This window comes from Dermacentor andersoni, chromosome 7 (assembly GCF_023375885.2).
Source record: "Dermacentor andersoni chromosome 7, qqDerAnde1_hic_scaffold, whole genome shotgun sequence".
NCBI classification, from domain to species: Eukaryota; Metazoa; Arthropoda; class Arachnida; order Ixodida; family Ixodidae; genus Dermacentor; species Dermacentor andersoni.
The window spans coordinates 129,891,845-129,914,495 of NC_092820.1; the positions used below are offsets into that span (position 1 = coordinate 129,891,845).

General features: G+C 41.7%; 1 protein-coding gene across 2 annotated transcripts in view; it reads right to left on the reverse strand.

The window, feature by feature from the left end:
* LOC126534533 (uncharacterized) overlaps nt 1-22,156 on the reverse strand; it is a 48,038-nt gene extending 25,882 nt beyond the window's left edge. The window contains exons 1-8 of one of the 2 annotated variants that reach the window (XM_055072415.2): nt 22,067-22,156; nt 19,612-19,700; nt 14,165-14,257; nt 11,532-11,633; nt 6,781-6,834; nt 3,539-3,631; nt 2,736-2,837; nt 72-146 (exon numbers count right to left, since the gene is read on the reverse strand). In XM_055072415.2, coding sequence (XP_054928390.1) covers nt 72-146; nt 2,736-2,837; nt 3,539-3,631; nt 6,781-6,834; nt 11,532-11,633; nt 14,165-14,257; nt 19,612-19,693 — 601 coding nt within the window. In that variant the 5' untranslated portion in view covers nt 19,694-19,700; nt 22,067-22,156. Of the gene's footprint in view, nt 1-71; nt 147-2,735; nt 2,838-3,538; nt 3,632-6,780; nt 6,835-11,531; nt 11,634-14,164; nt 14,258-19,611; nt 19,701-21,878 lie in introns of both variants that reach the window. The other variant, XM_050181793.3, reaches the window with a different exon arrangement.
* Nucleotides 22,157-22,651: the final 495 nt, after the last annotated feature.

Genomic DNA, 22,651 nt, shown 5'->3' on the forward strand with positions numbered 1-22,651 from the left:
TAGATAGATAGATAGATTCGAAACGCCACAAGTGTACAAATAATGATAATCGCATTAGAAGTGGCTCTTGCCCTGTTCATTGCCACCTTGTCCTGGTTTTCCGGCACCAGTACTAGGCGGAAGTGCTGGCAATTGTTGGCCTGGAACTGTGGAAAAAAAGTGATCAGATTAGCTGGTGGTGGTCAGTACACCTCAAAGTAGAAAAAAACTATTAGGAGTTGGGCATGCCTTGGGAATCGGATAGCAGCAACGCTAGACTACTTCTCTCGGTGGATGGCTGTTTCCAAGGCGAAATGCTAAAGCGACTCGAATGCGGCACCAGCCATCGCTGCAGACGGAACGACCCACTCCTAAATAATTTGGTGATTCTCATAAAAGTAGTATATGGAGTTTTCTAGAAGCGTACGGTTCGTCAGTATCCCTCGACTAGTGCTTGATAATATTTTTTCCTGCATGGTTCGTTCAACAAGCGAAAAGCAAAGGAATGTACTAAATGAAAGGGGCATACGTAACCTGGAATTACAAACACTACTGAAGATGGATCACGAACCTGTCTCCTGGAACGTACAAAAAAACCACCCTCCTGTTCGCATTTTTACAACCCATGGCGGAAACTGCTGTCAGTATGTGTTTGTTGGCTCAGTGGCACGAGTATTCAACATAGCTTTGCGCATTTATTTATGCCGTTGTTAAGCAATAACTTATATCTCTTTGATATGCGAGCTGAATATCTTAATTTCCAGTTTTTTTCTGGGTGTTCATTGAGTTGAACAATATCGCATTTCGACAGGCACCTCTGTACCTAAATGTATTTAATTGCGCTTCTTAGCCATACCCTGTGGATAGTGGCAGAATGTAACACGTGTGAAAGGCCCTTTTGACAAAGATTGAGCTAATATTATTAATACTACAACTATTAGCCACGTCCCCAGTTGGGCATCTCAAGAAAAGAAAGCAGGACCTCGAAACTACCTTGCCGACAAAAAAAATGAGAGACATCACAGAAAGAAACACACACAGGTTGACCAAGCGTATATTTGAAAGTTTAGGCTTACAGACGTAATATTGAATCTAAAGGGGACCGTGCAAACAAAAGGTTGTTGAGTGTCATCATGTATAGGATGCTTACCTTTGAATTTGTTCTCGTCGACGTATCGAAATCCATAGGAAGATGGGCGCATAAAGCATCTAATCCGCCAGTACTACGCTGTTCTGATAAACATAGCTGCGATTTTCGGTGTGTACTTCCTGCTGATATCATTGACTTTACGAATCTCGTTTGATAAACTAAATTCTTTGGTTAAACGAGCTGTATGACCCGTCTGAAGAGAGCAATGCGCTTTAAATAGATACACGAAATGGGCGACAGTTTGACAGAAGCATGAATTAAACGCACCTGAGGGCAGTATTTTCATTTGTTTCATTATTTTTTTTTCTTTTTTGAAAATCTTGAATAGAAAACAACAAGACCCGCTATGCTCCCATCTTTCGATACATGACAACGGATAACACAAAATACTGTTTGAATTGAGACACAGCAGAGACATTGCTGCATACGTACCATACACGCCAATCATTATGACCTAAGGCAAATAGTAGCCACTATAAAAAAAAAGGAAAGTTCTTGATGTGAAACGCCACTTCAAGCGCCCGTAGAAGACGACGTTGTGTATGCCTTGAGCCACTTATTTGCAACTTGTCTGCGACGCGCATTGCGCGATGCCAGCAGAGCCTTGCTTACGCCATTATGCTTCCCTTTCGTGTCTAGTTCATTTCTACCATAGATGTCATCATATATAATTATGCGTGAGAGATTCACCAGTAATTTGCACAATACTAGTGTGTGTAAATTCCTTTCTAATTAAAGCACGGGGAGAATGCTTACACATTTAAACCGCAAATCACTAAATGAGTATCTCGCCAGGTGCTTTCTTAGGGTTTTCTCCCGTCTTATAGGTTCTAAAGTTACATTTCAGGTGTAGAACACTAGCATTTCGTTAACCTCTGTACCTTTTCTCTCTCTCTTTCTTGGTATTAGAAACCTGAAATATATACCAATATATGCTATATTTTTTATTGTGAACTACCTGTCACTCTAAGTGAACCGTAGTGTTTGTAAGATAATCCCCTCTTTGCAATTTTTGAACGTTGTTAAGACAATGCTTTCCTCCAATTCATGAGTCTTTATTGGAGCGGCTCCCTGTAGAGGTTCGCCAGACCTAATAGATGGCCTTTGGAAGTCACGTAGTATATATTATATAAATTTTGCTACACTAAAGTATTGCCCCATTTTGTTCTCCTCCCTATGCAGAGAGGTTATCGTGGTGCTATGCCGGTTAGTATTGGATTCAACGATGATTAAGTATTCGCATGCGACTCGAATGTGAAATGCTTCGGGAAAAAAGAGTAGTTGAGCTATCGCGAAAATGAAGAGCCTGGTTCAACACACTGAAAGCATATGTTAAGTGGTTTTGGGATATCTGGCGTAGGCCAAATCAGATATGTAAAATAACTTGATGAATTTCAAGCTCCGCGGCAGTTGTTTTTTACTGAAGTAATCGCTACACCATTAACATTACAAATGTATATCGAAAACTTATACTGATGACGGTGCCCTGTAATACTTATGACTGAGAAATGATATAAGGCTATCTATTACTAAAGTTACAAGATACCACCGTTAAAGTACTGCACGTGTCATGTAGGACCACTGTAACTACAAGATTTTCACTCACTGCATTTGCATATGGTTCTTTGCGTTTGAACCGTGCAAACCGGCACGGCTTTGGCGCCACAAGACTTGGCCCACACGGACTTGCATTCCGTTTTAGCCGCCACTGCAATCAACGACAAGAATGGTCATACTTTAGTGAATTCCTGCCATGACTGTTACACGCCCCATATTTATCAAATGATGCACGTGCGGCGAAGTATTATAGATTGGAACTTCATACTTGTAGAGCACAAAGTTCAAATTCAGGCCTACCGTAATAAATGTATCTCTCTCTCTCATTCTCCAAATTAGGCCACGGTGGAGATTGCTCCTCCTAAACCCGCGAAGACATCTCCCCTTTCATGTAGGATTATTGCAGAGATAAGGAGCACAAGAAGAGCGAGGAATCAACACATCTCTTTACAGGAAGGAATATCTATTTTTGTGTTTTAATGAGCAAAGACCGAAAGCTTTGAACACTCCTGCGGCCTAGGGCGAACGCTCATACACCCTATTTACCACAGTAAGTTATGTGAAAAGATGATTGTGCATTTATTGCTTGTAATTTCAAAAGGTAAATAAATGCAGCGAAAGATATTAAAACAATTCGACACTCTTCGAGGTTGAATGCTTCACAGGCCTAGATGTAAATCATTGCTATTACGGGTTTAATATCTAGGCAGAAATTAAGACTTTTGAGAAATACACAGTGCAGGCAAAGTGGCGCATGTTAATGGCATGTGTCACTGCTTAATGCTGGAATTGTATCACCTAGGCAAGTAAAGTGAATAGTTTTAAATCAAAGCACACTTTAATAACACTTACCACAGTTGCAATAGCACTGGCCGTTACTCATCAAGCAGCAGTTCTGCGGCATCGCAGGATTATAGCACTTCGTCAGTTTACATGATGGTTGGCCTGAGGAAGATTAATTTACCCGTGAGGCAATTTATAAGTATTATTAGAAACAAGCGAGAAGTAAGTCACTTATGACGCCGATAATACGTCCCTTAGCCAATCTTCTATGTGAATGAGAGTAACAAAAATTTTTGCATAAACAGAACGCTAGACAAACGTATCTATTGAATTCGTTGTCATTCATAACTTTCTTTCTTAGTTTATCTGATGTATTAGAACAGAGATCTACATGTACACCTTTCTACGACACTTAGTTGAGCGCAGATGTTTCGGAGTTTCTATCTGCGTATAATTTAAGTGTAGCGGCAGCAGACGTAAATATCATACGGAGTATATCGCAAAATTTGTCTGATTGAGACAATTTACTAAAGACTTGGGCGTTATTTGTTACATCGCTGAATATTCCCTTTAGGAAATATGTTGGAGTGGCCAAATTGGAGCCAAGCAATACGGAGATCTTGTCCGCTTAAGAGAAATCCTAAAATAGAAACACTTTTGGGATACGCTGATCCGAAACCTCCTTGACCACAAATGAGCGTTGCAGATAAGGTCTTCCTGAGCAACAGAATGCACGCTCATGTGAAACTGTCTGTTTGAGCGGCAATGTCTTTGAAGCACGCTTTAGGCCATACATCTCGAAAGTAGCGGTAAAGATACAATTAGCCTTTGGGTGACCTCCATTTCTCTTTTTGTGATGATTTTCTGTATTTAAATTTCAACCATGCACGGTGAAATAAAACTGCGCTAAGTAAACAGGACTTGACCGCTGCCCTGCTTCAGTCTCTCAATTACATCTGCCCTACAATAAATATTTAAAACTTAATAAAGGGAAAATCAGACATCCATGTCTGATTTTCCCTTTAATAATTACTTCTCCCCACCTTGCGTGTTTCCGCAGAACTATTATGTCAATATTTAAAACTTCATTAAAGAATGTTATGTTTCCTACTCGCGTGCAGGAGCTGAATTACGTACCGGATTTGCGAATGCTTGGCTTCGAAATTTAGTTGCAATCTTCAGGACTTTGTGAAAACCAGAAGTGATTTCCAATCCTCCACCACAACGACAAAAAGACACAAAATAGCTCTCTGCACGATTTCCAAGGATGTTATTTTATGTGTTCTTTTTGCGCTGGTGTCGGCGACCAGGAATTGCACCAAACACTGATTGGTGCGATGAGCTTGGCCGTAGCATGTAGCGGACCTACTCTGACGAACTTTCTTTTGTCGCATGCATTGGAAATGGTTGGATACGTAAATCACACCGCTTCAAACAAACCGTAGTCTGCTGTACAATTATGTACGTAAACAGTGGCTGAGCTTGCACATTTAAAGTTGGCACGCGTGATGAGACTCCATTTTATCTAACGTGCAGGTGAGGTTGCTTGCACCTGCGTACTATATTATTCAAACAGCAATTATATGGACACTGCAGGCGCATTTCTGATGTCGGCGTCGCCGTGAGCTTCCGTGTCAGTGAAAGCATGTGAAGCTAAGTCCGCGAAAGTAGCAGCCGCGTTCTTCTCCCGCGGCGTCTACTGCGGCGTTGGCCACGCGAATCGCGGACGCCGTAGTAGGCGCTTTTGGCGGACACCGTAGGGGCGCGTTGCCGGCGCTCGTGTATCTTGAAATCTATATACGACGTAGTCAAAGTGCGCGCCCTCGCGGGCCTCATCTTCAAAGCGATCGGCGATGTTTGCAGAGTGCGCGTCGCGCCGGCAGCTTCGTATGCGCTGCGCTTTCGACGTTTCGTACGCGTTCAAGCGATAGATGGATGAAGACCAATTCCCTTGCTGCAGCACGATTTCTCACTCTAGAATTTTGACAGCGAGTTTCCGCACTCATCGAGCAAGATGTGTTCATGTTTACCTGTGCGCGCGTGGCACCGTGCTTGTTAATTTAGTTGGCGGGCTAGGTGGTTTGAATCCATGATATAATGTGTAAGCGCCAGAGAACGAGGACGTAGAAAAAAACGGACATACAGAGACAGCGCTGTCTATGTGTGTCTTTCTACGTTCTCGTTCAGTCGCGCTTGCACATTCTACCACTTTTAATTTATTTAGCGAATGTTTACAAGTTTACACGGCCGATAAAGATACTGTCCTTAATTCGTACAGCTATTTAATAATTTGCTATCGCAATCAGTGCTTCGCCCTTCGGGCGCAACTGTACCATTTATCAAGTAAATTGACATACAACACTTTTTTACAATGTTGGCGTATGGGTGGTGGAGGCTTTGTTGCGCGTAATTTGTGCCTGAGAGGAAGCTTTAGCTTGAGCCCAACTCGGACGTGGCCTATTCAAATACATGTAAGAATCAAAAACGTTTTCATAAGATAACCGCTGGACAAATTTTAATTAAGTTTGTTCCATTTGAGAGAGAAATTTAAGTTCTATTGACTCTTGGAAGCGAAATTTCCATTTAGGGCCTTAATCTTGTTAAGAATATTTTCAAAAATTCAAAAGTTACAAAAAATAGAAGCACACACTTCATAAATTAGTAGCTCAGCATCAAGAACGTATATCGCGGTTCTGTAAACGGCACCCACTAGATTATTGAAAGCGGACAAACTCGATATGGTATTTTATTTCTTACGCAAATGTGTTACGTTGTCTACAAGGGTTCCACAAAGGCGGTATTTGCATATTACTAAAGATCTTGATCTTCATGTGCAACATATCAATTCTGTCCTCTTCAGATGTACTATTAGATGCAATTCGCATAATTGTGATATCATTTTTCATAGCTGAGTTGCGGCGTTGTGAACTTTATAGTTTGGTTTTCTGAAAATTTTCGACTTTTGCAACTTTTCAAAAAAATATCGGCAATCTAGATAAAGAATTCGAAACCAACAGTCACTAGATATTAAACTTTTCTTTTAAATGCAACAAACGTTGCCAAATTTGGTGCAGTGGTTGCCGAGAAAAAGGAATGATCCTTTTACATGCATTTAGATAAGAGCGGCCGAGCTAAAGCTGCCTCTTAAAGGTAATTTTTCCTGAATATTACGAAATGTGAACGTTAACGTGTTTCTTGTGCCACGTCTCAGCCATCCTACTAGTGCACAAACATAAAGGTACCTTGTGCACTACTGCTGTATGAAGCAGATACAAATACTTTTGTACTTTCCTTTCTACTTTTTAGCTTACCTGAACTTTCGGGCTTTTTGGGTGGAAGCTCTGGTTTCTGTTTTCCACGATTGACTTCACGGTGTCGAAGGCATGACGTTGTCCAACAAAGGAAAATAAGGGAAGAGGAGATGTATATTATCAAATGTGATTCCCCCCGTTAGTTTTACATTTTGATAGTGATAGGTGTTTCTTTGGGCTAGAATACATGTTACACTGTTAGAATATGCTCTCCCCAACTAAACCATTGCTGCGTTTACTTTTCCTCCAGAAATAAATAGGAAAGTTATTTGCACGTCGATGATAAATTACAGCGTCATGGAATTGATTCGTGCAATAATTACCACATGAGTAGCATACCTCCATAGTGATAGGTACATCCTTTCGCTAGAATACCTGCTACTACATGAACACATTCTTTGCCAAACTAAACCACTGCCATGTTTTCTTTTCGTCTGCAGATAAACAGGCATATTAACTTCACGTCGTAAGTAAATTACACCATGGCTGGCCACCCATAATAAAGAGCGGTGAAAGCAGGGACATTGTTTTTGCCAGACAATAAATAATTTGTGAACCTTTTGGCAAAATTACTGTAAAGACCCAGAGAGGCAATATCCACAGCATCGTGCTCATAGTGTTTTTAACCAGCAGTGCCATTTAAAAATTTTCGTAGCTCACCCGTTGTTAAGGAGGCCGGGGAATGCATTAACATTAGAACAATTATAACCGCCTGGGTCTCGCACGGCTTCTACTTTTCTTGCCGCACACTTTGGGGAAACCCGCAAGATTCGCCGTTCTGTGTTGCCCTTCATAATTGCAATGCTTGAGCACCAGTGCACACAGAAAAGTTCGTGTGAACACATATGAGCAGGATTTGAACAATGTTCGCAGTGGGCAGCCCACTGCTTCCACCGTCCAGCAGCAACGGGAGGTCTGAATACAGCGCACTCAGAAACAAAATGAAACAAAAGTAATGAAGGTAATAGAAGCAAGGCAAACATTGATAGGATAACAATAGATATAAAACATGAACCTCAGCATAAATTGGTGCATAAATAATACCTCTATTATTATAACAATTATACATACGAAAAGTATTGATCATTCAATCAATACACGTTTTAGTGAACCAGGACCTTCGTACTGGTTCACTTAAAACGTAAGTGAACACAGAAGTAAGTGAACACAGAAGAGAAATGCGGCCGGCAGTACAATGTGAGATAGGGAAACACAAAGAAAACGGGAAACAGAATACTAGAAGGCAGGCGTAAAACTAAGTTATTTAGGAGACAGTATTATCTACATATATACAAAACACAGGAAACGACCTCTTCGATATGTTAATACAGGCAGACCATTTATTACATTTTTTTTTGCCGAAACATGTGCAAGTCCCTAGTGTAACAAGGCGGCACAGGAAACGACAAATACTGCCTCGTAGGCCATTGCGATGAGGAAAGTTGCACGCAATCAAGAAGCTTTGGAGAATATATAGTGCCATGGAGAAAACAGAGTGGCTGATGCGTGTATATTTTAGAGGTGTGAGTTTAGTATCCTGAAGATGGCTGGACTAGTCTCACCAGAACGGTAAAAGCGGGGCTTGAAAACAGGTATCAATTTATCATGGACGCGTGCAGTGAGGTTGGAATTAGGTTTGCATGTTGGGCTTGACACTACAGAGGCATATTCTAGTAGTGGAAGGCAGGCCGTAAAATACAATTTAAGAAATGCAAACACTGCCCATGAGAGCATCGACGCGAAGTGCATCGACGCGACTCCTGGCGGCTGTACTGTAGAGCGCTGCGCCAAAGCAATGGTGCTCACGTGCGTCCCACTATATCTGCCGGCGTGTCCTATTGCTTTCCCTGGAGAGGTTACGCTGTTCGTTGACTACGTGTTCATTGCTCCGTCGGATCTGTGCCGTTGTTTCATTGAGTGGCTGTGGCAGACCTGGCTCGCACGTTCATCGCGCATTGAATTCCTTCGGTTGCCATGCGGCTAACAGCCTCCATTGGCGCCTTTTTGATGATTCACGCAGAATGCCTTGCTCTCTACAGCGGCGTTATACAATCGGAAACGCTTCCAACGTTTACTGCCGCGTAATCAAACAATGTCTTGCCATCAATGTTGCTGTCGCCCAAATGTACTGCCACTGAATACTGATGGGGCCCTTATGTACCACTTGAAGACTTGAAGACGAAGACTTTCGCTTGCAATAGAGGCACCGCGCAGCTATTATCTTCTAACGCTTCAATGAACACGACAGCCAGTGATGCACGTAAATTTCTCCCAATGACACTGCGGGAACAGTAACACGGGTCAAAATACAAGAACAGCGCAGTATTATACCACACGCTGCTATAGAGTTTATTTCACATGCGCCCCTAGAGTGTAGATTACGTTGCGTAACCGGCGAAGGGGGCAACCGGCAGATTTGTCTCTTTAGAATTCTTACGTCTAGCCTATGTGCTACTGTTGCTTTTAGATACAATGATGCTGACACTCTGTTGCACTGAACCTTCGCGACAAAGGACACTGATTGAAAAGCAGGCTTCAGTGCGTGGCAGGAAACGTTGGAAGCTTTTCCAATAATGCAATACCACAATAAAAAGCTAAGCGTTGTGCGTCATTCATCAAAAGGCGCGAGAAAAGGCAGTAGGCCGCGCAATAAGAGAAGAATTGCGATGCTCGACGGACAAGCGAGCCAACTGCCGCATCCTCTCAGTGAAACAGAGGTGATGATGTCTGGAGCGGAACGAGAGGCATTCCGTTGCCGTTTAGCCGGCGAGCAGCGTTACCTCGCCAGGGAAACCAGCATGGAAATCTGGCCGATATGGTGCCACGCGAATTTACACCATTGCCATGAGGCCATTTTTGACTGCAGGTGGCCCGCCGACAGAAGGCGTGCCGGTGCGGTCTGGTACCTACTTCCACGGTCCGTATAATTGTGTTTGCTGGTGTACACACAAAGTCTATGACGATAACTGTAGGGGTTTCTCGGTACGGCTTATCTTATTTTGTTGTAGCGAAAGCTGAACAAGGACCAAAGAAAGGCACATTTGAGACACAAAGCGCCAACTTTCAACAACAGATTTATTTCCCGTTCTCGTCGCTATGTATGCACCCTCGAACCGTCATACAGCACGTGTAATATTTCGGTAAAGATGAACAAAAATATATAAACTGCGAAGGACACGTAAGCAATTTTTGACTCACAAATTCACAGACATCTACACGTTCACCGCGAACAAAGGTACTTGAGTTCTTTTGAGGACAATGAAATGGAAGGTTTACTGATGCATGTGTCACCAAATGTTATGTGTCTAGCTTCTATTATCAAGCGCGTCATCGCACACCTGCTTCTACTCATGATGACTGTTTCTTTAAATCTAGGTTTGCATTTGCATCTCTGGCAATGGATGGCAAGAAAGCCGTCAGCGGCCAAGTTGTTTACTTTGTTATTGTGTTCTCGTAGCCTGTCATTCACGCATCTGCCTGTTTGACCAATGTAGGTTCGTCCACACCGAGAGAAATGTGGTATACCACACCCGTGATGCAATCAAATAATTTGTTTTTATGTTATTTTTCGCTCGTGGTAGGTGGAATTCTTTGTGACCTTGTGTTTCTACCCAGGCTGACCAGTTTCTTAGGCGCCGAAAATACAACGTTGATGCCGCTCCTTGCAGCAATCTTACCTGCCGTGGTTGCTCAGTGGCTATGGTGTTGGGCTGCTGAGCACGAGGTCGCGAGATCGAATCTCGGCCACGGCGGCCGCATATCGATAGGGGCGAATTGCGGGAACACCCGTTTACTTAGATTTAGGTGCCCTTTAAAGAACCCCAGATGGTCGAAATTTCCGGAGTCCTCCACTACGGTGTGCCTCATAAACAGAAAGTGGCTTTCGCACATAAAACCCCATAATTTAATTTTTTCCAGCAATCTTCTTTACTATATGGGAGAACCCGTGTATGTAGGCGATGACAGCAACCTTTCCTTTGTTCATGTCAGTGCTTGAACCATGCGCCTGCTCCGAACTGCTTTGTTATGCCTTCTTAAGCAGTCCTTTTGCGACTGACACAGCATGTGGCTCGGGTAACCAGCGCTGCTTAAATGCGAGGCCTGCCATTCGAACCTATCACGCATTAGGTGTTGGCATATTTTTTTTTTTTTTCAGTGCTTCGCTGAAACACATCTTCGCGATTCCCCTCTTCACAATTTTACACGTGCTCTATGAAGGTTCGAGGGTGTATACATAGCGACGTGAACTGGAAATAAAGCTTGTGTTGAAAACTAGCGCTGTGTGTTACAGAGGTGCATTTCTGTTGTCCTTGTTCAGCTCGCGCTACAAAAAATAAGGTAGACACAAAGATTTTTCACTTTAGCATCCGTGACGGTGAAAGCTTGCTTGCACGCGTGCTAGTGCGGTAGCCGTACGTCAGCAATAATACGCCATGCATACGTCAGTCTTCATAAGCTTCTTGCAAGACATAATGAGCCGCAGTGTTAAGTAAACGTATGACACTGTACGTCGACCTCCTCAACAACACATTCGAGCACCTTATGCCCTGCGTGAATGTTCTTTCGTTCTTTCTTTCGTTCTTCCTTTATTTCTGTCTTTCTTTCTTTCCTTCGTTCTTTCTTGCGTGCCTTGTGCATTGAGTACTTTGGTAAAGGTAGAGCAGGTAACCCAGCAATTGGTAAGTGCCTTAACCAGATCTGACAGAATTTTCTTTAAAGTTTGTCTTGTAAGTCTGAAACAAATCACTTACGGCACTGGCAGATCGTTTTGCCTGATTCCTTGGCGCAAACTGGTATGGCTGCCTTCCCACAGTATTTTGTTGACTCAGTTGTACAGTGTCTTGGAGTTTTAACTGCAACAAATAAAAAATAATATCGTTTCTGCATATAATACTAATCCTAACTGTAGCACGCTAGACAATAAGTTCCACCTCAATCCCGGAAAACTAAAATTGGGGGGGCGGGGGACGTTATCAAGCAATGGAAGTCACTTCCTCTGTTTAAAGGTACAACAAACAGCCGCCAAACAAGAAAACAGAAACACAACTACACCTTGGTCGGTCGTCATTACAAGTGCACGCCAGCATATCATCTTTATATCTTTTTATTGCTTCTATATTTTTATATGCTTCTAAGAGCAAATTGGGTATACCAATCTCTTCCTCTCACAATTATAGTCCTCCTATTGGCAATCCTTCTATTACCTACTATTACTTTCCATTATTATTAGTACTACTATTATTACCTTCTAATACACTGTATTACAAATAACAATCCTTCTTTCGCAAAACTGTGCTTTTCGATGAACAAAAAACGGGGGTTCTTATATTGTTATTACGTAATTGATAATCAAATACGAAAATGAGTATTTCACGGCTCTAAATTTGTTGCGACGCCTAAAAATAAAACGAGCTATCCATTAGTTGGGTTGCGACAAAATGAAACGAAAAACAGGCTAGATAATATTTGGGGAATGAAAACCGTATTGTTCTAAGGGCACATCTTTATCGCAGAATTCTTTCTCTATTCAACAATGTCTTAGGAAGCACGTAAACAAAAAAGCCACCGAGATGATCGCGTCAGTTTAGGGTTAATCCTTTCCGGTTCAATTATTTCAAGAGCAGTCGTAATATATTGGGCAAAATAACTTACAGCGAAAAAATAAAGAACACGTCTAACATAAATCTGAATGCGACCAATCATAATTATATGTTATCTTGATTTGGGCCACCGGCAAATCTTCCTATGGCAGAAAATTTATAAATATCAATGCGTCGCGTTCTGCTGGGAATGGGCCTCTGCGCACAATTTTTTTAAGCCTGCAGCCGGATGCGTTTAAACTGCCTTCGGTGGTTGAAAGGTCGTCTTGAAATAACATGTGGACATATTTAACACCGTCCCAGTTGTGAATTAGGAAGTCTGAAGAACAACGCCACAGGTACAACACACTGATTTCTTGTCAGTTCGTGATTAAAACTTTTGATTTATTGCTGAGAAAATCTGTGGGACCCTTCTTTTTTAATTTAGTCAGACGTTCACATTCCCATGATGTAAACGCTTTATTAAGACCACTCGGGCTGGAAACTGATAAGCTATGCTTGCTTTGTTTTATATGTGATCTCTTATCACAACAGCGCTCTTACAGGCTTTGTGGTCCTTTCTCATCTTTATTGATGGCTCTACGGACAGAAAAAATTTCCCTCCGCAACCTAGATACACGCTGCTGTATTGTTCTCTCAGGTTGGTTTAGCATGACGCTACTGACTTGGAAGACCTGTGCCAGAACGTCTCTATCCAGGATCAATAACATGCTACCTTTTTTCCATCAGTTCATTCCCCGTAGAAATAGGAGCAGTAGTAGTTAACTGTCAGCAGAAAAGCCGAATTATGGAGACACATGGTAGCTACCCTACAATTTCTTTTTTTTTTTATTACAGTCATAGCAATATCAGTCTACCTCGCAAACTTTGTAGGTTCGGCGAAAAAATTTAGTCCGGCAGAGAATGCAGTGTTCTTTCTGTAAATGGAGGCCCATCCCGAAAGCAGTCGAGCCTAACAAAGATTCACAAACCTATAGCTGTCACGAGGGAGGAATTCGAGAAACTTACCGTGACGCATGAACTACACGTGCGAGAGAAGTGTACGAGCAATAGTGGTTTAATGTTAGGACCAGCGAGCCGCTGCGCAGGAAGACAGGTTAAATCAGACTGTTTGTCACGCATTCTTTACAGTAATATAACGAGTATTCAAGCATTTGGAAACCATTCGAACAGAAAAATTGAAGTCTGTGGAGTGTGCAGAAATGGGCATCACAGCGCGCCCGAAGTTTTAAATAAAATGTACGAGTAGTTGGGAAACGTGACATTGATAAATGAGAATGCGCAGGGTCGCCCGCGACGCATGCACGCTCTGCTGTCGTGGCCTCATATTCATCACAATATAAGCATGCTATAGTACACTTGCACAGTTATTTTTATATATGATCGTACGTACCTCCTCCAGGTGTTAATACGTGAAGTTCCCAAAAATCACATTTGCTTCCCCTGATGGCGCAATTGAAGGCATGAGTGTAGACAGGTCATTAAGCCTATGATTTTGGCGGCAGCAAATACATTGAGTAGTTTGCCACAACTTTTTTGCGAAGCAAAGATGGTCTTCAAAGTTTGCTTACAAACGCGGCATACGGCATTGCAGATCAATAAATCTGCCGTAATTCTGGCCGATGTTTACTTCATTGGTTTATGTTGCGATCGTTCACGCGTCTACCTGACTGACACAGAGCCCATCACATTAAGTAACATACATAATAAATACTACCCTTTAGGATCATTTAATACGTGCGTTAGTACGTATCTCAACTTTGTTTTATTCCTGAACTACTGACCACAGTGGCAGGCGCATTTATGTGCACCTACGAAGCAGCAGATTTCCGGTTCCGCAACCTGGAGGCACTTTGTAGGGGGACAAGAAGGCTTGTCTGTGGAAGAAATATTGCATGGCATGTTAAAAGTGGCAGCGAACAAATACACAGAAGCAAAATTAATTGCTTCAACTTTTCCTCAACTTTAGCGTTTCGTCACGAAATAAGCTTTCCCAGCGCGAAACGGACAAAAGACGGACTTATTAGCACTGAATGAAGGCTATAAAAAGAACAGCTGTTTTTCAGAAAATAGCGTTATGTCTACGTCAAGCCGACAAGCAAGAGATGCCGCAGCCTGAAACCGCTATTGGAACAAATTTGCATCTTTCTTCATAGAACAGCTGCTTTTCTGAGCAGGACTTCTAAGGCTCTTGCTGTTTTAAGGCCGATGACTTAAAGCCGGTTGGTAAGAGTATACCGGATGTTTTTCTACAGCATACAGAATGTTGAAAATCGCCTGTGGCAGATATTTCTAGTGATTTTGCTGAAAAAGCCTAAGGAGATCGACAAATCGCACTTTAAAACTGGCACAGCGCAACATACAAAAGAAGGAACATGCCAAGCAGGCCAGATAAAGAAACAGAGCGTTGACTTCCAACTGGTTTATTGGCAAGTTGCACGAAATATATAGCTACAAGAAAGCATCAGGACATGTCATCACAGCACTTCACAAAACTTCACACCAACTACACCATCATGAGTCACAGAAGGCGCAATTCTGTCATGCAAGGTTAAACTGGCCGGCTTGGTTTGTTTCTTCCTTTGTATGTTGCGCTGTACCACTTTTACAATGCAATACCAACTCGTCCACTCGTCAACCCTAGCGTACAAATTACACATGATGTGTCCGGGCATGAGGTGCAAGCAATTTTTAGGATGAAGCCTTTTTCGAGATATTCATCCCCAAAGTGAATTCCAATACTATAGATTGGGTCGGCATACAAAAGCGGATTGAAAGCCTCAAGATTTCTTCTTTATCAGGCGAGGATTAAATCAACAGTAAAATTTGGTAAATTACTGAACTCTATTGTCCCATCATGCTTTCAATGCTCTTTTCCCAGTCTAGGTTCCTGAGTACTTCCATGCGATTGGAGGGCTGGCGAGGCAGTTCCATTCCCTAAATCAGCTAGCATTCATTCCCCCCATAGCTATCGTTCTATATCACTCACAAGTATACCATGTGAAATATTGGACATACTATACATCCTCATGTGATCGGTTTCCTTTTTGATCGGAACCATTTTCATGCGAAACTCAACTGACGCGTTTTACTAATGAGCTATTTACCGATACTGACGTGCGCTTCAATGTTGACTGCGTGTTCTTGGACTATGCGAAAGTTTGCGGCACTGTTTCACATAATCTCCTCATTTTTAAACTTAACAAGCCTAACGTCGACCCCAAGGTACTAAACGGGATAAAAAGCTTTCTATCTAGTCAATCCTAGTATGTTTCTGCTAACAACTATTCATCCTCTCACACTTCTGTAACATCGGGTGTGCCCCAGGAATCCGTACTGAGACTTCTCTTCCCGATTTGCATTACCGACCTTCCTAAATGCATTTTCCAATCAACTATCAGGCTTTTCGCAGATTACTGGGTTATTTCTCGCAAAAAACTAACCACGCTGATTCTGATAAGCTTCAAGACGATCTCAAAAGCACATGTCACTGGTGAATAAGTGATTGATACGACTAAAAGTTAATGAACAGAAAACAATGCATGTATCGCATCGTCCAAACAACACTACCAACACGCAAACTTCACGCCAACTCCCTTGGATCTGTCAACTCGTACAAATACCTATGCGTTCATATTTCACGTAACTTCTCATGCCATACGCATATCGAACGCCTCCCTAATAACGCTAACCGGGTTCTTGGATACTTGCGTAGAAATTTCTTTGCTGCGCCTCTGCCGATAAAGCTAACCCACTATAAACCATCAGTGCGGCGAAAGCTAGAAAATGGATCCACAGTACGTGATCCCTATCAAATCACACAGATAAACATACTAGAATTCATCCAAAATCGCGCAGCACGTTTCATCTTATCTAACTGTTCTCATTATGCCAGCATAATATCCGTGCAAAAAAAAAAAAAAAAAAAAAAAAAACTTACCTTATTGGACCTTTCAATGCGCCGTCAATGTTTCAGGCTGTCTTTCCCACAAAATGTATCACCATAACCCATTATTGAAGGATCATCTTATTGCTCGCCCTTCACACATTTCATCCCACTCCGATCACATGTTTAAAGTTGGTGTTCGGTATTTTACGGGGAAAATGTGTTATCGTTCTTCCATTCTCAAGAGCAGTGCCAACTGCAATGACCTTCGTTCCTGCATCGCTGCCATTTCTGACGTTAGCAATTTCAGGAATACTGTGTTGTCACCCTTTCTTTAAAACCTATTATAGTTTAATTAGGAACTGTTATTTTTGTACTTACTACTTCTTTCTGTAATGCCTTCCGGTCAGGAAAGTAATCGAAATGAATAAATAAATCGAAAAGTGTGCAACGAAACACGTGGGCGGTCCAGTTGTTTTTGCAGGTAGACTCATAGTGAATTTTTGCCTTGTTTCGTGCGTATACCTCCGTAATTTGTTTTCGTCAACTGCAAGGCTTTTTCTTTCGGGGAATTCGTTTGGGTTTCCTTGGTAGCAATTGCTACGATTTGTTGGATGTCTCCTTTTTTCCTTAATTAATAACTTCTCTTCACATTGCGGGTTTCCGGAGAACTATTACGTAAAAGTCTTGCCTTTGCTTCGAGTTGCTGACGAATTTGACTTCGCCCTGCCACTTCCTAGCGGCCTGGTTAGCTCAGATGGTAAAGCGGCTGCCCCGGAAAGGTGGCGGTCCCGGGTTTGAGTCACGGAACAGGACCAGTTTTTCTTCAACTGCGAGGCTTTTTCTTTGGAGGAACCCGTTTGGGTTTCCCTTGTTGCAATTGCTACGATTACATGGATGTCTCATTTTCCCCTTAATTGACTCGTGTGACGCTTAGAATCGGTTCTAAGTGGATATTCCTTGCAACCTCACCCGATGCAATACGCAAATTGAACTGTTTGGCTTAAAATAAATAATTAAAGGTGAAATAGCCAATTCTTGGTACTTAGTCCAATATGCATTTCAATTTTTTTGTGCCAGTAATGTCTACCGGTTCATGTAATCCAGCTTTAAGAGAACAGTGACACTATCTCCTTCAGGCTGTGTTGCAAAATTACCTTCAATTTTACACGACCATGCCGAAAAGTAACAGTTACGCAAACGAAGCCTCGAGAAACAGGCAAGTGGCGATATGTTTATTGCATTCTGTTAAAACTGTCAATGAACTGTAATGACTGAATCATACTTACGAAAATTCAATGAAATCAAGTTTTAGCATGAACGACAAGAAGGCGAGCAGCAGTGCTTAATTCTTGGTGCCTTATACATGGTGAAAACATACGTTGCTGTATAAAATCCCCACCATTATTTCGTTTTTTTTATAGTCTGTCTGCCACGCTCTTCAAACTACCTGCTCGTCTTTTACTCTCCGTCTTTGTGTTCCTAGCTGCCGTGATGTTACTCACAAAGCAGACGAAACAGTGCGCTCGACTCACCAGCAGAATCAGTGCATACCGATGCAGTATGCACCGTGGCAACTTTAGTAACTTGCACGTAGAACATTTTAATTCGCAGGATTTCACTAACTCACGTTCTATTCATTGCACCCTGAGATGATGCTTCGCCTGACATCGGGCTCTCTCGTCGTGAAACAACTGTAGTGTAGTTCCGGAGGTTCGGCGCCGCACTCACGACTGCTCATTCTTTCCCAAAATTCATTGCCAACAGCATCGTATGCAAATTTTCTGCAAGGGAGGAGACTATAGATCACATTCCATAGCAACGTCTAACCGACAGCTCCCAACTCTCTCCGAAGGTTAGATCCTCGGACCTTGGTCGGAGACTTTTAAGTGTGCACAAGCCCACCAAAGATGTGATGCACTTTTGTGAACACGACCGGACAAGTTGAACCCTGATTAGGGAAGGCTAGTGGATTAAAGTTCATCGTGAGTTAACATGTACGTTAGAGAACATTTATCTGCTGGCTCATACTCAACGCCTCTTCTTATATTTCTTTCTTCTTCTGCATGCGTACAGTAGCCAACCAGGCGAGATCTTGGTTGACAACGCAGCATTTTCTTCTTATCTTTCTCTATGATTCCCTCCGTCGTTGTGTTTTATTTGTGTGGTTTATCGTTAAGACTTGTTTGCCAGCTTGCGTTCAAGAAAACAGCATTTTGCAGCTTATCACTGAAGTATTATGCTACCTACTAGAAAACCTGAAAGATGTTAAGATTTAATGGTAACTGAATATAGTGCTGATGACTTCAAGAGCTAACTTACAGCTAACACATCATTGCTTTCTGATTGTTTTCTGCCGAGTATACAATGCTTTCAATGTTACGCTCTTCATTAAGGTAATAAAAATTTTATGCGAGCTAGGCAAGTCCTGCTCGCCGAAGTGTTTTATGCACATTGGTGAGCACATTTTTTTTTGACAGGTTATGAAACACATAAGAAAGCATTTGTTATTCACGTGTTGAATTACGCGATTATGTAGTTTGAACACGAATTCATTTTGTTTGATACATGTGATGCGCGTTTGCATTGCCAGATGTCTGCTCTAAAGGATAACGTGCAGTAACGTTATTTCCCACTGACAACCGGCAGTTTCGACAAAAACGGCGAACCTCTGAGATAACGAAAGCAAATTCGTTAAAAAGGGAAAACGAATATTTTACTCTAATACCATAACCAGTGCGTAGTCGCTATATGTTTTATTAGCTTTTAAGAGTGGCATAGTGAACGGTAACAGCAGCAAGGTAATGACATCTGGTTTGAGTTAATTTATTTCTGTGTGATAACTTCGGCCTTTAAATGCAAGGGAGGTGCGTTTTAATAGGCGTATCTCGGAACATAACGCTTTAAAAGTTTTCATCGAATCTGTCGGTCTTTAGGTTTTAGAAAGAAAGAAAGCCTACACCGTAACCAGTAATGTCGAAAGAGGGAATTAAATCTTCGCACTTGTAGGTTGAGGCCCTATATATTTGCTAGTCAAATGCGATTTATTTCTTCTTTTTTCATGCTAGAATTTGAGATCTTTTACATATTCTCTACAGTACATAATTATTCCTTTTCATTGTATTGTTATCTGCTCTAAACAAGCAAATTCATTTTCATCTCTTCCAAAGTGTTGGAGCGTCCTGCCTGTATGAAGTACTTACATGAACAGTCACCCCAGGTGTTTGCGAAAAGAGCTCTTTAGCTGTCAAGGTGTCATTGAAAGCACGTACCACAAGCATAGAGGAAACGGCACAGGTAGGATTGAGCCTCAGTCTGCTAGCAATGGACATAAAATAAACATACCTTTGATATTTTTCTGACTTCTTGCGACAGTTGCAAAGAATCCGAGCAGCAGTAGGCTTGCCAAGCGTAAATTCATACACATTGTTCGGCTGTAAGGAACCCGTGCGGGGTACATATTTCTCACTCGGTTATTGAGGACATTCCAATAAGTTCAACAAATGAGCGCGCAATGTTTAGCACGTCATTTTACCTTTCCTACGAGACAATAAAAATAAAAATTTTATATACATAATATATTTTACAGTTATCTGCGGTGTCTATCAAGGCACAGTGCTCAGCAGAGAGGTTCCTGAGTTATCAGAGCTTCAAATTTAGGAAAGTACATAGGACCTACATATTCAGTAGTGCCTAGCGGTTGTAACCAAACGCTTTTTATTATGGAGCATTCAGGAGTCTTTAATCTATCTATCTATCTATCTATCTATCTATCTATCTATCTATCTATCTATCTATCTATCTATCTATCTATCTATCTATCTATCTATCTATCTATCTATCTATCTATCTATCTATCTATCTATCTATCTATCTATCTATCTATCTATCTATCTATCTATCTATCTATCTATCTATCTATCTATCTATCTATCTATCTATCTATCTATCTATCTATCTATCTATCTATCTATCTATCTATCTATCTATCTATCTATCTATCTATCTATCTATCTATCTATCTATCTATCTATCTATCTATCTATCTATCTATCTATCTATCTATCTATCTATCTATCTATCTATCTATCTATCTATCTATCTATCTATCTATCTATCTATCTATCTATCTATCTATCTATCTATCTATCTATCTATCTATCTATCTATCTATCTATCTATCTATCTATCTATCTATCTATCTATCTATCTATCTATCTATCTATCTATCTATCTATCTATCTATCTATCTATCTATCTAGCCTCCTAAATAGCCAGCCAAGATGGCCAAGATAAATATCAAGCCTCCTACGCCAGCGGGGCGGGCGGTGCCTAACAATTTAGCTGTTTGATATATGCGCATGTTCACGTTGTCGGTCTGATTGTGGCATCGTCGTGGAGGGCGTAAGAAGATCAGGGTATGTCAGCTGTGGAACACCATGTGCTGATTGCTTCTGCACGAACAGCATGTTTCCGACACCGCGCACGCCAACCGGCTCCTGACGCTCACAGACAGGCTCTTGGAAGGCCGCGGTTTTGTCGAGAAATGCGTCAACTCGGACATTTTATTTCTCAGTCGTTTACTTGGGAAGCTTTACGATGGCGTATTACTGCGTTACTACTGGTCACAGAGTAACTGAATAGTACGTAAAACGTCTTCCGCAATGATCGAGCTGCTAGTCAAGCGCTTCTTCTATGTGACCTAAGCAAGTAACTGCGAACACTACGATGAGCGCCTTCTCGACGTCTTCGAGAGAGTCAAAGAGCTCGTTGAGATACACTGCTGCAGGGATGATGCCACAGCTAGCTATCTGGAAAATGCTTCGCATAACTTTGATTCGAGCAGTGAGAGGAATCGTCATATTATTTTTTTACTGAAAAGCCCTGTGTTTTTAGTGCATGTCGGTGAATTGTGAAAATTCTGGTGCGCAATGACATGAACAGTTGTAATTTGAATAGAGTTGACTTTGGTTCACGTTCTTGATTGCGGAGAGCCAAGACGAGAAAGATAAGACAAGCCTATCTAGCCCTACAGTACACAGCGGCAGTCGGGTGAAACAGATACGAAATATTTCTCTTGCTTAGCAACATGGGCAATTAAATGTCGTAGATACTTGATTACACAACATAGATGTGCTTTCGATCTAATTCGCAAAAAAGGGGAATGTATTGGTTGATACACGCCTAACAGAAATATATCAAAGTTGCTAATTTAAGTTAAAGGTCAGTGTAAGTAAGGCTGGCCTGGAATAGGCAAGATGAGCATAGCCTTATCCTATAAAAGTGCTACAACCTCCGACATTTTAATACTTTCATCTCCACTAGATCGATCCAACCATATTTTCTACTACATTACGCAGTCATGGGACTAGTATCAGTATTTTCAGGTACATCGTATCAATATCACCAACTCCAATATATTCAGATACTTCGGCTTTATCAGCGAACGCGAACCAAATTTAGCTCTTTTCTATGGCACACTTTGCTATTGGTTCTGGCAGGGGTGGGGGACCTGCGGTATATCAATGTAATCGAATCAAGCAAAATGAATGTGAAAATAAATGCTCCAAAAATATAACACGACGGCCGATAAAAGAAGATAAACATCTCACCTGTCGATCACTTCTGTGAGTGTACTCGTTACTTCTTTTAACTATAAAAAGCGATCGCGAAGGACTTCTCCACATGCAGATGACTCCTCAATTGTAAGATTTGAGCATTTCACGGACACTGATAATTGGCAGGCCGCACTTAAACGAAACGAAATAGCATCAATGCAAAGAGGAGTGTATATGCTTACACTGTGTACCTGCGTCAACTACAGGGAATTCACTATTGACAATAAATACATACAGAGCCCTAGAAAACGTTCTTGCTCATGGATATCGCTAGCAGTACAGTATGCGAGATGACGTGTACTACAATAGCACAGTTCTAAAAAAAAATTGCGGCAATGAACAATGCCCCTTGCGTCAAAATACGTATGCATTGTTCTCGTTGTAACTCAGGTGTTGCTTTCGAATTTCCTTCCAATTCGACTTCTTTAGACATGAGCCTTGTTTCCTGGAACCTTTGCCGCGAAGACTGTTGCTACGCAGTTGCCAATATAAATTAAGTGTAAGAAAACATTTTCCCGGAAAAGTAGTGCAAAACATTGAGCGAAGTGAAACAATCTGAGCGAAAAAACTACGTCGTTGGCTTACATTTATTACGGAATATCTACGGAACCTTTTACCATGTCCGTGTAAAAATTGCAGCCATTAAGAACTACATATTCAAGTCGCATATATGCCACATTAGAGACCCTGTGATGTTTTTCAAGTTTATGGGGCTGACGCACTGGAGTTTTGAACGCACCGTGGCGTGATCTGGCGGCGGTCCGCGA